The sequence below is a fragment of the Vombatus ursinus genome, unplaced genomic scaffold (assembly GCF_900497805.2).
Source record: "Vombatus ursinus unplaced genomic scaffold, bare-nosed wombat genome assembly UNPS02014158.1, whole genome shotgun sequence".
Classification (NCBI taxonomy): domain Eukaryota; kingdom Metazoa; phylum Chordata; class Mammalia; order Diprotodontia; family Vombatidae; genus Vombatus; species Vombatus ursinus.
Genome location: NW_020953936.1, coordinates 7,959,990 through 7,973,334, shown reverse-complemented (window position 1 = coordinate 7,973,334; position 13,345 = coordinate 7,959,990). Strand labels below are relative to the sequence as shown.

At 34.1% G+C, this 13,345-nt stretch overlaps 1 protein-coding gene across 3 annotated transcripts in view; it reads right to left on the bottom strand.

The window, feature by feature from the left end:
• FOCAD (focadhesin) overlaps positions 1-13,345 on the bottom strand; it is a 351,817-nt gene that overhangs the window by 249,806 nt on the left and 88,666 nt on the right. For all 3 annotated transcript variants that reach the window (XM_027859022.1, XM_027859023.1, XM_027859024.1), the window contains exons 7-8: positions 12,728-12,932; positions 6,512-6,718 (exon numbers count right to left, since the gene is read on the bottom strand). In XM_027859022.1, the coding sequence (XP_027714823.1) occupies positions 6,512-6,718; positions 12,728-12,932 (412 nt within the window). The remainder of the gene's footprint in view (positions 1-6,511; positions 6,719-12,727; positions 12,933-13,345) is intronic.

Below are 13,345 nucleotides of genomic sequence, written 5' to 3'. Positions count from 1 at the left end.
TAAGGATGACTTTTCTAACAATTGGAAGTGTCCAAAACAGAATGAGCTGTCTCCAAAGGTAATGAGTTCCCCAACACTAGAAATCATTCATCAGGGACAGGATGACCAATTGTCATTGATATTACAGAAAGGATTTCTATTCTAAGTCTGGACTGGAATATATGATAAGAAAGGTCCTGAACAACTCAGATTCTATGATTCTATGAAAATCCAGCTGGTCTGCTCAATGAGAGCAAAGAACAGATAATGTGCAGAAAATACACAATACGTTTATTTCATTTCACTAAGCTTCGTTTAAAAACAGAAAACATATATAAATGACAGGACATACCAAACTGAAAAGTATTTTCTACCAAAAGAATTCAAAAATTAATTTTGTCAAGCTTCCTCCTTCACTGTTAACAAACCCTCTTTTAAAAAGTACTTTCAAAAAAGCCAAGCATTTAAGCTGTACTCTTTGTCTTTCTATTATGAAGATTATTAAAACAGTGAAAAGGAATGAGAAGAATAGAGATGTGTCCTTTTGTCAAGGACATCATTTCTCAATATTATACACTGTTTTAAACAAAATTAAGTCTGACACTGGTGGCTCAATTTTGTGCTCTAGATATGCATAGAATGCTAGTGCAAGAAATCAGAATATGCAAAAAAATTTGCTATTATTTTGCAATTTCTGACACATTTTTGGCACTAACCCATTATAAAAGTGCAGGCTTAAGATATCTAGTGATAACACAATTTCAAAAGAATCACCTTTTGAATTAACATCAAAGAATGTTAAGACAGATGTTAAACTGGCTAAAGATAACAGTTCTGTGAAATACTCAACTTGTGAATGTGAAACACTCTAACCATGAAAATAACTTGTTTTTACACTGGTTTTAGCCTTTCCATCAGATTAAAATCCTTTTCATGACAGTTCCATAAAAATAACAGGTAGGTAATAAATAGAATACTTAGTACCAATTATTATTAGATGTTATTGCTAACCCAGTTTGTTGAGAAATTAAAGGTACCTTTAATACAGAAATAACCAAAACACCTATGGCCATAGATGTCTATACATATAGGTACCAATTTGGGAGATTAAATACAGTAAACTAGAAAACTTAAAAGATGCAAATTCAACTGATATTTGTTGGGAAGGGAACCATGACTAGCACATGGCCAGAGAAGGATAAACCTTATCAAAAAGAACAGCACAAATTAAAAGGGGCAGTAGAGTGGTACTAAATACTACAATAGCTACAATGTGAAAAGAGCAGTAGAAATTCACAAGAAACAAAATTTTTAAAAAAGTGATATCAATAAAACTCATGACCAAAGAAGTCCATACACAAATCTGCAATATATGCATAACAAAAATGAACCCAAGATCCTAAGACAAGGAGACAGATCTGACTTAACAGATATTAACATAGCTTTGATGGGATAAGGGCCACAACTAAAATATACTTCTAGAAAGGTAGCCATTATTCAAAAGACATGGTTTAGGCTAAAAAGGAGTGGGGAGAGAATATTCAAAGATTTACTAGTACAGAGAAATACAGGAAAAGCTTAGTGGACAGCATCTGAATAAAGATCAATGAAGGCAGAAATACAAGCAATTATTGTCATCAGAGTTTATGACAGACTGCCTGAGGAGAAATCTGGGAAACATATCACAAGCTGAACATGAAGGTATGATATAATAATAATGGAAATCTTTAAGTATATGGGCATGTGCCAAAAGCAAAGCTACTAATAGAGAGAGAGAGAGAGAGAGAGAAAATGGTGGCCAAATTAGAATTGCTGGGAACCTTAGGAGGGAGCACATGCTTCACCTTCAAGCTAGAACAGGAAAGGACAGGAGGGCATAATTCAACATGAGCCATTGATTTTGGGAGAGCAGTTTTCCAAAAGTTCAGAGAAGGAAAAGAGAGGTAAAAAAAAAAAGAGAGATAAAAATTATGTTCTAACATTTCTAAGCCCACGAAGGATAAGGAACTCAAGAAGGAAATTCTGAAAATAAAATTCTAATACAGGAAGGAGCTGTTTCAGAAGACTAATCTGAACATAAAGGGAACTCATCAACCAACTTAAATTTTTAAAATACCTTTCTAGTAAGAACTGAAATAGAATGAAGTGGGAGCATAAAAACTATATACACAATGGCTAAAATAATGAAAACAAAACCAAACCAAAAAAGACCCTGAACACTATATAATTATAATGATCAAGCCTGGCTCCTAAGGAGAGAGAGAAAACACACCTCCCTCTCCTCACTACAGAGGAGGGAACTAAGAACAAGGGATAATGGATATACCATTAGATACAGTTCATGTATTGGTTGGTTTTGCTGACATGCATCTTTTTATTGTTATTACTAGGGAAAACTTACTGTACCAGAGAAAATGGAAGGCTATATTTGTAAAAGAGGCTTTGGTAAAAAAAAAAACAAAAAAAAAAACCACAGAAATAAAAATAATATTTTTAAAAAAACAGAAAATAAAGGCAAGTAAGGAGGGATAAAGACAAAAGAAACAGTCTTACCAGAATAGTGTCAGGAACTCTAAAGTGCAAAATGAAGTGAGTTTGACAATGAATAATAAGAACAACAAAAAGGGATTGTTTAAATTATGTGTAGAGGCAAAAAAAAAAAAAAAAATCAAAGAAGGGAAGAAATCAATGACCTGGTTAAAAAGAACTATGATAGAACTACTCAATTTTTAACTTACTTTCATTTTCTATACCAAGAAAAATGACTGCCAGATTGAAAAAGAGAAAATAAATACAGTTTAAAAAAAAAGATATGAAAACCAAGATAAGTAAGGTAATGTGTAGAGCAATGAACTACCTCAGGGTACTGTAAAAAATGGTGGAATAACTGTCAATGATCCTAAAAAAAAAAAAAACCCACAGAGATAGAAGAAACGACAGAACTGGAGACAGGTGCTTTCAAAGTTTTCACAAAAAGTTTTCAGACTGTATTTTTCAAAAAGTAACTGAAGTACTATTCCTGGAAAAACTGTATACAAAATATTTTAAAGGAATAGTTTGGAAGCATCGTGAAAAGGAAATGATTATCCCTAACAAGAAGCATGCCTTCAATTATTTTTAATTGAGGAATATATTTTAATGTTTAAACATTTGAAAACTTACATGGGGCAATGACATGGGCTAAACCAAAGAAAGTTTCATTTGAGTATGACATTACTAATTCTAAAATCTTCATCTCTCGGGTGTTTCTTTTCTTTGTTTTTCTGGGGTTTTTGGCAGAATACTGTATATCTGATCATTGTAATCTGGGCAGAGCTGGCCTGGCAATATTATCTTAGGACTACGGCTGATTTAGCATAAAATACAGTCAAATACAAATACCTCTGTAAGAGGGAAATTCACAAATTATACTTATAGGAATAAATCTACTCAGAAAATCTAGTTCTATAACAATAGTTTTCAGAGATCTTGGAACTCTTGACAGCCCAGTTTGTACTGAATATGAGGAATTCAGCAAAACATGGGAATATTGACATGAATTAAAGCAGTACAAAGAAAACATAACCAAAAGAACAATGACTACAATAATATAACTGAAAAAACAATAACAGAAAGCAGATTATGGAACATTTATTATAACCAATCTTGGTCCTAGAAAACAGATAACAAAACATAGATACCTGCTCTCAGTAAGACACAGGAGAAATGGGGGAAGGTGTAGGGGAAGGCCACACAGTAAGATGTGGTCACTTTATAAGCTAACTATATAGAAAAAAAAAAACACTTTTAAAAAAAATATTTTATACCAAACTCACCTCATTTTTATAAAACAGGTGTGGAAGCATATTAGAAACTTCCTTTTTAGTTCAACTATTAATTACAAAATATTTTCTCTAGTCTAAAACCATTTCCAGAGTTCTCCCTTTAGGAAAACAAAAGCTAAGATATTTCTTAGTAAAAGAATTAAGGGTAATAAAATAAAAAAACTTAATTCTTGTTAAGATAAGATCATTGTCTCCTCTTCTGCATTCAAGGGTAAAATATTGATCAAACGGAGTATTCCCTTTTCAGTTATAGAGGGGAACAGTACAGGAAGGAATTGAGTGATAACATTTTGTAACAATAACCCAAAACTGTATTTTACCATCTTATGATTTTTCCCCGTTCAAGAAAGCTGACCTCAAATCCTCTTGGGACTGAAAGACATGTCATAGGGCATGAGTGAACTATGTAAGTTTGGACATTTTTCTCTTTCTCTCTCCAAGTTAGAAATACTTAAATATCATATTAATATTAAAAATAAAATTGTTTCCATCAGTCTAGTACATAATATCCAGCAGAAATATGTTTCCTTCCGCATAGGGTTATTAGGCTGGTAGACAGGTCAGGTCAGTTCCATAAACACAGTATACTTAGATTTCAGAAAAATATTCAACAAAGTCTCCTGTTATCCTTGTGGACAAGATGGAGATATGAAGCTAGAGTAAAATATAAGTAAGGGATTAGAAATAGGTAGAATGAGCACATACAAAGGAAAGTTATTAACATATCGTCAACATATTGTGGAAGGTACATACCTATTGGAATGCCCCAGTGAAGTGTCCATGGCTCTGTGTTATTTATCCTTTATTAATGACTTGGACAAGGGCAAAAATGGCATACTTATCAAAACTACAAATAATATGAAGGCAAGGAAAATTACCTAACACCCAGAATGACAAAACTGGAACCAGATTTGGTTCCAATCTGGAATAAAAAACAAAATTTAATAAAATAAAATGTAATCATGATAAATCTAAAGTTTTACATTTGAGTTCAAAGAATTAACTACACACACAGGATGGGGGGAATTGTTGCTAGATAATAATTAATGTGAAGGTATCTGAGAGTTTTAGTATAGATGGCAAGTTCAAAGAACCAATAGTGTGACACAGCAATCAAAAAAATTAATACACTAGTAAATTGCATTAATACACACACAGTGTCTAGAATAAGGGACATGACAACCCTACTATATTCCATCTCAGACAATATCAAGATTCTTTTGTTCAGTTCTAATAACATATGTTATAAACCTTAAAGCACTGTGTATGTGTCTAATATGTGTATATATACACATATATACATATATTAACTTTTTATGTTTAAGAATGTTCATGTATATAATGTAAATGTCAGCTATTATTATAATTGTTCTGGGTGGCATGTTTTAGGAAGAACATTGAAAGAACATAGCAGGAAGAGGGCAAACAGTCTGATCGTGGGACTGAAGACCATATCATATCAAAAATGGTTGAGGACCTAGAGACTTGAAGAACTCTGATAGTCATCAAACTTGATAGTTACTTATAGGGCTGACAAGCAGAAGAAAGATTAGACAATTATTGCTCGAGTCCAGGGGGCAGAACCATGAGTCATAGGAAGAAGCTACAGAGAAAGAGATTTCAAATTAATATTAGGAAACACTTCTTAATAATTAGAGTTGACCAACGGAATGAACTCTCTCAGAATGCACAGTGCACCCCATGATGGGAGGGCAACTGAATGACTTGATTAGGTTTTTGTACTTTTAATAAAATTTATAGCATAATAATTGAACTGTATGAATACAATAAAATAAAACTGATGTGTAAAATTCATGGCAAAGGCACATTCAGTGTAGTGAATATAGGGTATAGTCAATGAAGCAGAGGGCTATGGGGAATATTATTTTATATCCATGATAGTGTTGAAAGCTGTCATTTGTTGGAAGGGAACAGGTTATACAGAAACAAATCTCCTAGTAATTTGGTACACTATGGGGGGATACTTTTTTGTCTTGTTAGTAGAAGGTTGCCTAATGGCATTGAAAGCAAGTTTTAAGACTGAATTGTGGGAAGAGCAGGTAATGAAATATCTGTTAGAAAAATGGATAACGCATCTCTGGATGCAGCTGAGTAGACCACAGTGAAGTTTAGCCACTTACCTTCTTATGGTCAGTTAAAATAGGTTTAGAATAAAAGAGCCTCTGCACATAAACAGGCTAAAACAGAGCATGAGCATGCAGGTTGCCCTTTCGTTTAACGTATATGTACCGCTCTAGTTTCTTTGAGTGAGACATTGTACTTACTGCTTTGAAAGGGTGGGCTTATCTGGGATGTCACAGAGTAGCTTCTATTTAGACTGGAGGTTTTAAACCTGTTTTGTGTTGCGGACCCTTCCAAAGAATAATGTTCTTAAATAATTGAAGGAAATGCTAAATTTCAAGCAGAGTTTAGTAAAAATAAAGATGTAATTTTTTTTTCTATGTTCCAAGTTTAAGACCTCCTGAAATATGTCCACGGACCCCTTGGGGACCCAAAGACTCCAGCTTAAGAACCCCTGGTGTGGACAAAGGTTCAACTAAATAACCTCTATTGTTCCATCCTACTCTGAAATTCTGAGAATATCAAAATACAGTAGACAGGCACAACCTACCCAATTATTGAACAAAGTTTATCAAATACCTACTCAAAAAATGATCCATTGATCTGTTTTTTAAGGTAAATCTTACCTCTTTCAGAAGTTCAAAATTCTGTTCTAAAAGGTGAATTAAAGATGAATATTCTCCAGTTATCTTTAGGCTAACTTCACAAACACATAGAATTTGCAGGCTTAGCTTGACCAGCTCCTCTTTCCAGAAAACAGGGTGGCGCAAAAGACTCAAAAATAATTCTTGAAGAAATAATGTCACTTCCGTTGTCTGTACCAAATCTTTTACCTGTACCAAAATAATAATAATTCTCAAATCAAAATTAAAATTAAATTAAAAAATCAAAATTAAATATTGCAGGATAGCATGTAGCAAAAAGATAAATTAAATAAATTAAATTAAATTAAAGAGAGAGAGAGAGGTAAGAGGGAAAGAAAATAGATTTTTGGTAATTGAAAAAAAAATTGAATTTTAAAAAGAACTTATGTAGGCTAAAAGTTTTATAACTACACTGTCTGCTTTTTGTAATTTACCAAGATATATTCTATGTTAACTGTTTCCATCACTACCAGCCAATACACATTCAGTTGATTTATTTTCTGAGGTCTCTAGGCATAAACAACTAATCAGGATAAACTTAGGATTAGTGCCAGCAGAGTCAAAAATGTTCAACAAGGGCTAGGTTTGACCTGTCCAAATTATTTCTCCTCTATGGGTTTTTTAGGATTCAACACAGGTGTCTCATGGCAATTACTCAGCCTGTTACACCACTAAATACTTTGTCTACAAACGATCGGCTCTAATATCCTCAAATCAAAGCATCATTTCTCGATTTGGCAGATACAGTGAAAAACTACTCAAATGGAAGAGTGTCTTCTCAACAGGCTGCTATAATGTTAGAGGGGAAGGACCTGGTACTCTTGAAAATTCCAATTCAATTCAAGCCCAGCTGTTCTGATCAAAATTCTGGAGTTAGAATTAAGGATAAGGTCCCGATCTCAGTCATGTTGGCATTTATTCCCAGAGATTAAAAACAATGAACCATCTGCTTCAATCAGGAGCCTTGTGTCTATTAATTGCATCAAGAGGAAAGCCTACAGTTGACCAGCTGTACCTTTCACCAGTGGTTACTACTATAATAACCCACCATAGCTAGTAAGTGTTTCAAAGTGAAAGCAACATAGAGAACTACATTACTTCCTAGAGAACAGAGAAACAGATATTAAAAGGACTGGGAGCCAAAAGAAAATGTTATATTATAAAAAGAAAAGTGAATGGTCTAATGCCAAAATTCTTTTTCAATTTTGCAAAATATATAGTGACAAAGTCAAAGGAAAGATACTAAAACAAAGTGAAGCCTCATGTTAATTTAAAAGAGTACTGGTATGATCATCTGAAGATTTTCTGGCAGAAAAAAGAAAGAACATGTAGTGCAATTTTCTTACTATTAGAATATTTTCAGCCAAGTTCATCCTTGAAATTCATAAATATCCAATTTCAGAAAAATCAGGAATCAATTAAATAATGCGAGCTGGCTACTATCAATGGACCAAAAGGATCAATATGTTAGAGACTCATTTAATAAGAAATATAATAATCAAACATTTACTTAGCTCCTACTGCATGGTAAGTACTTGAAATAGATACACTCATTCTCCCACGAAATTTTCTACCTTTTAAATGTGAGAATATTTTTAACCCAAAAAACAATGCAGACCAATGTTAATACTAGTGCTTTTCTAAACTCCATAACCATTTTTAAAAATAACCAAGTAAGCAAATTTAGTTCTTTGTTTCTCAAAGAATATATTTGGCATATTAAGCCAATGTGTGAGGATACCAAATCCATATTGAAAAAGAACAACAGGGGGCAGCTAAGTGGTGCAGTGAATAGAGCACCAGCCCTGGAGTCAGGAGTTCAAATCCAGCCTCAGGCACATACCACTCACTAGCTGTGTCAAGTCACTTGACCCCTGCACTCACAAAAACAAAAAAACAAAACAAAACCACAGTATTGAAAGATGAGCTAAAATTAATGGGATAAAATTTAACAGGAATAAATGTCCTGTATTTAAGTTTAAATACCCCACCAGGAAAGAATGGCTATGTGATGTTCATATGGAAGACAAAGATTTGAGTTGACCACAAGTTCATTAAGGCCCAACAGTGTAATGGGCCTCACGTAAAACTAAGACCATATTAATAGAAAGTGCCCACACTAAGGTAGATTACCACCCCCACTTTATTTATCACTGATCATAGCATATCCTGAGTATCTGTATTATTTCTGAATCTCACACTTTGGAGAAATGTTGACAAAGAAAAGCATCCAGCAGAGGACAATTAGGCTAATGAAAAATCTGAAAACCACATCATAAAACCGCTCTCCCCAAAAATGGGCAGTTAGAAGAGCTGGGCATGTCTAATGTAGAAAAGCAAATAAATATTTAGAGAGTTCATGAGTAGAGTCTTCAAATACCATAAAAGTTGTAAAGCAGAAGACGGAATATACTTTTTCTATGTTGCTCCTGAAGACAAAACTAGATCTAAGTTGTAAGAAGATACATTTTTTAAAATTCAAAATAAGAACTTTTTAACAAAAAAGGAAACAGTACATTACCCAAAATAGAGTGTTCTTAAACAGGGAGTTACCTGAATCAAGAAAGAAGTTGGACTGGAAGAACACCAAGGTCCCATCCAGCTGCTGTGGTTCTATACAAGTTATGCCTAGAAGTGGTTTCATTTGATCAAGTCACTCATGAAGCTCTCTTCCCTATTATGATATACTTACAACACAGGACAAGCAACAAACCTTAAGATAGGAGTTAACTCAGAAATGTTTCACTGCAAACAACCAAGGACATTCAAAGTTCAGAACAAAGTATGTGGATGAGTGACTCCGAAAAAGTGAATAGGTCATTGCACAGGAAAAGACAAATTACTTTTAACAACATGGAACTCTGAATTCCAGGTGCATTTTTATTTTCTCAGAATACTATAGAGTCTAAGAAATATTTCCCCGGAGTCCACTTCTCCTGGGACTGCAATCTTGGGACTTTCATTTGTTTGAAAAAAGCTTATGAAGGGAAAGGCATAGCAATATTACCTAATAACACAGGATATGGTAGGAGAGGGCAGGTGCTAAGTGCATCAATAGACAGCCTATTTCTTCCTTGAAATTTTTTGCTGCCTTTTAAATGGGAAAAAAAATTTTTTTAACCCCATCAACAATGTGGACAAAGAAGATAAAACACCCCCTCTCTCAAGATCCTCTGCATGTCCACTGCTTTGTCTCAGATACAAAACAAACACTTTGGAAAAGCTACAAGATAATTAATTTTAATTAACTTTCCTTTGATTTGATTATAGGAAAGCCAGTTTACTAGAAACTAGAAATGGAAGATTCATTCCAGCTGCTTGCTTAATGTAAACTTAAAAATAGGTCACATATGATATCAAGCTATCCCTCTTAAAAAGAATAAAGTATTGCCTTCATTAGCCAAACAAGATGGCTCTCAAATAAATTCCAAGAAGGAAACAAACTATGCTAAGAAGCCTATCACTACACAGCAACCGTTGTGTGCCCCGAAATTCTAATTGCTAGATTGCTATGAATACTTCGGATGTTTCCAGCCTGAAATATGTAACTATTTCTGATGGAACTTTATTTTTTAATTTTAATTTATTGATATATTTGTTTTAACACAACAGACATTTCCAAACATTATGTCCTGTTACTACAATCTTTCTGTGATCTCATTAAGGTGAGTATTACCTCCAATTATTCAGATCATAACCTATCCATGCCTGCTCCTAGAGGATTCTCACCCATGTCCCTCCTTAAGGTTTGCTAAAGAGCTGGAGCGGAAGAGAAGGAAAAGAACCTCATGTTTTCTTTTTTTTCTTTTCTTTTTTTTTTTTGTGAGGCAATCAGGGTTAAGTGACTTGCCCAGGGTGATTGCTACTAAGTGTCAAATGTCTGAGGCCACATTTGAACTCAGGTTCTTCTGACTCCAAAGTTGGAGCTCTATCTACTGTGTCACCTACCTGCCCCAACTCATATTCTCTTAACATTGGAAGGATACCAATAGAGCATTTGGATTTTCCAGAAATTCTCCCTAGCTCTCACTCTAAGACTACTTCATCTTTTTTTCCAAATCATGTATTTTTTCAATATATTTTACACTGTATATATTCCTAGATTGTCCTTTGCTATACATACTACCTCACCATCCCTCTCCATCTCCTTTAGGGTAACCTGCAACTTAAATTCTTCAGAGACTGTAATGTTCTATGACTCATAGCTACACAACATCAATTTACTATTAGGGTTAAGAAAAACAAAAAGGCAGGCCTTTGTTCAAGGAAGAAGCCTATGGTTTTTAAAAGAACTCTGCAATTTTCCAGAGGCAATCTAGCCCATTCTCCCCTGTTCCATCCTGAGCCTAGCTCATACACAGTTCATTTGTGTATCTCTCCAAGATACAGGTATTAATGCCAAAGCTCCACAGATTGTGCAGACAACTACACATTATAATCTGGACAACAGGTATTCTTCATCCACTTGGTGTTTTCTGTAAGCATAGTCAGGCCAAACCCTTTTGAATGATTATGGATCTCATTTAGGAAATTTTGCGATTTGCTTGGGCTGAATGCAATGTTACCTGCAATGTGAAATATCAACTGGACCTCAAAACTTGCTTTGAAATTGGACTCTATTGGATTGCCTTCATAATGATACGGCAAAGGCAAATGTTTGGCAAGCACATATTTCCTGGTTTATGTTTTGTTTGATATTAATAATGAGAGGGTAGAACAGAATTAATTTTGTTGTTACATCTTTCAAGGGCCAATACTGCAAGAAAGAGCTTTTAAGGCAGCCTTATGCTCTACTAATTAAAATAATTTTTTTAGTCAATGAACAACAAATATACTGAGATATTAAATTCTTTACAAATTTAAGGGAATTGTAAAACCTGTCTGCAAAAACCTGCTTGTTCCATTCTGAAAGTCTCATCAAGAATGCCTTCAATGTATGTATAGATTATTCTCATAAAACTGTATATAGTTTGGCATGTAGGTTGATGGTTATGATCTTCTCTTGGTTACCTTTTTTTTTCTAGTTCCATATTATCCTTCCCTCTTTCATATACCAAGGGAATCAATCCTTCAATATCCTCAGAATTGTGTCTCCTTCTACATAACCATATATATTTAGTCTGAGTTGCTTTTCCCACACTGCCCAAACAAAGCCCAAACAAACCCTTTTATAAAGTATACTCCCAGAACCAGTAAGATTATTATTAACAGAAGAAAAAAAGTGTTGTTTCACTTCTGGCAGTAAAGCACTAATATTTATGGCTGATTATACCAGAAATTAGTTGCCTCTCAGTATTGACCTTATTCAAACAATTACAATTATGTATATTTTTCTTATATCTCTGCTTTCTTTTCTCTGCATTACTTCATACTTCTCTCCTATCTTTGAATTTCTCATATTTGTCATTAATTAGGATGAAATGCCACACTATTATATTCACATTCCATAATTTATTCAACTATTGCTTTCCTTTTATTTTTGCCAAAACATACGAGCCCTGTTTTCCAGGACCAATTCAAAATTAACCTCCTTCAAGAAGCATTTCCTTCTACTGAATGAAGAAACACTTATTATCCTACTCATCCCACTTTTATGCACACTGATGTGTTTTTATAGTTTTCCCCAAATTTTAGATAATATAATCTAAAAATCTGTAAATGAAAAGTTAACAGAATTAAGCAAAATTAGAAAGAAAATCAGTAATAGGGGGAGGAAGGAAAGTGAATAAACATTTTTATAGTGCCTAGTGTGTGCCAGGCACTATGCTAAGTATTTTACAAATATCTCACTAGATAATAATCAAAGATTTCATACTCCAATAACATATGACATAAAGATATGCAAGAAGTAAGTTATTATCTCAAATAGAATAATACTGAAACTAGATTGGGTAGATAAATGGGAAGAAAAATGAATGGAAAAGTAGGGAATAGCCTTCTACCCCAAATACACATGGAACATTCACAAACATAGATCATCTTCTGGCACACAAAGAAGTTAAAAATAAATTCAAAATTCTAGCTTGTTTATACATCTGAGCACCTGAAGAACGGGAATGTCTTGCCTTTTTTTATATCCCCCATGCTCAGCACAGTACCTGGGCACACAGCAGACCCTTAAGAAATGTTTATGTCCAATTATACTGTTATACCGCATGCATAATGTGAGAGATAACAGAGAAAGAAGAAAAGTCTTACCTGTAAATACGGAACCAAGTCACAAAACATCTGAAGTATATGTTTTTCCAGTAATGAGGGTTTTTCGTTATCACAAGCACCCTGAGGTTGGAGCAACACTTTAAGCAAGCCCATTCTCAGTTTGGAATACTCCTGTAATTGGGATGGCTCACAATATAGGTAACGGAGAAAAGGGGCCATGATAGAGAGGCAGGAAATCTCTGACCTGCAATACAAATTATGCATTAGGGAATATTGCACTAGGCAGTCACTCCATATTTACTGAGTATTTATGTGTAAAGTATCATATATCGGAGTACACCACTAACCAAGAAAAACAAGCTTTTGCAATAGACTTATATGAACAAATCCAAGTGGACTATCCTTTGTGATTTAATGCTGAGGATCATCTACTATGAAATAGATATCATAGTACAAATAAACCTAACCTAAAATCAGTAACTTATGATTTTGATAGGCACAACACTTGGGCCTGAGATTTCATTAGTATAGCAAAATCCCTACTCAGAAAACTCTTCTATTAAAGTAGGTCCACACCTTATCTGCAATTTATACTCTTTAAGAGTTACTACTGAAGCAGCTAGGTGGTGCAGTGGATGGAGCACCAGCCCTGAAGTC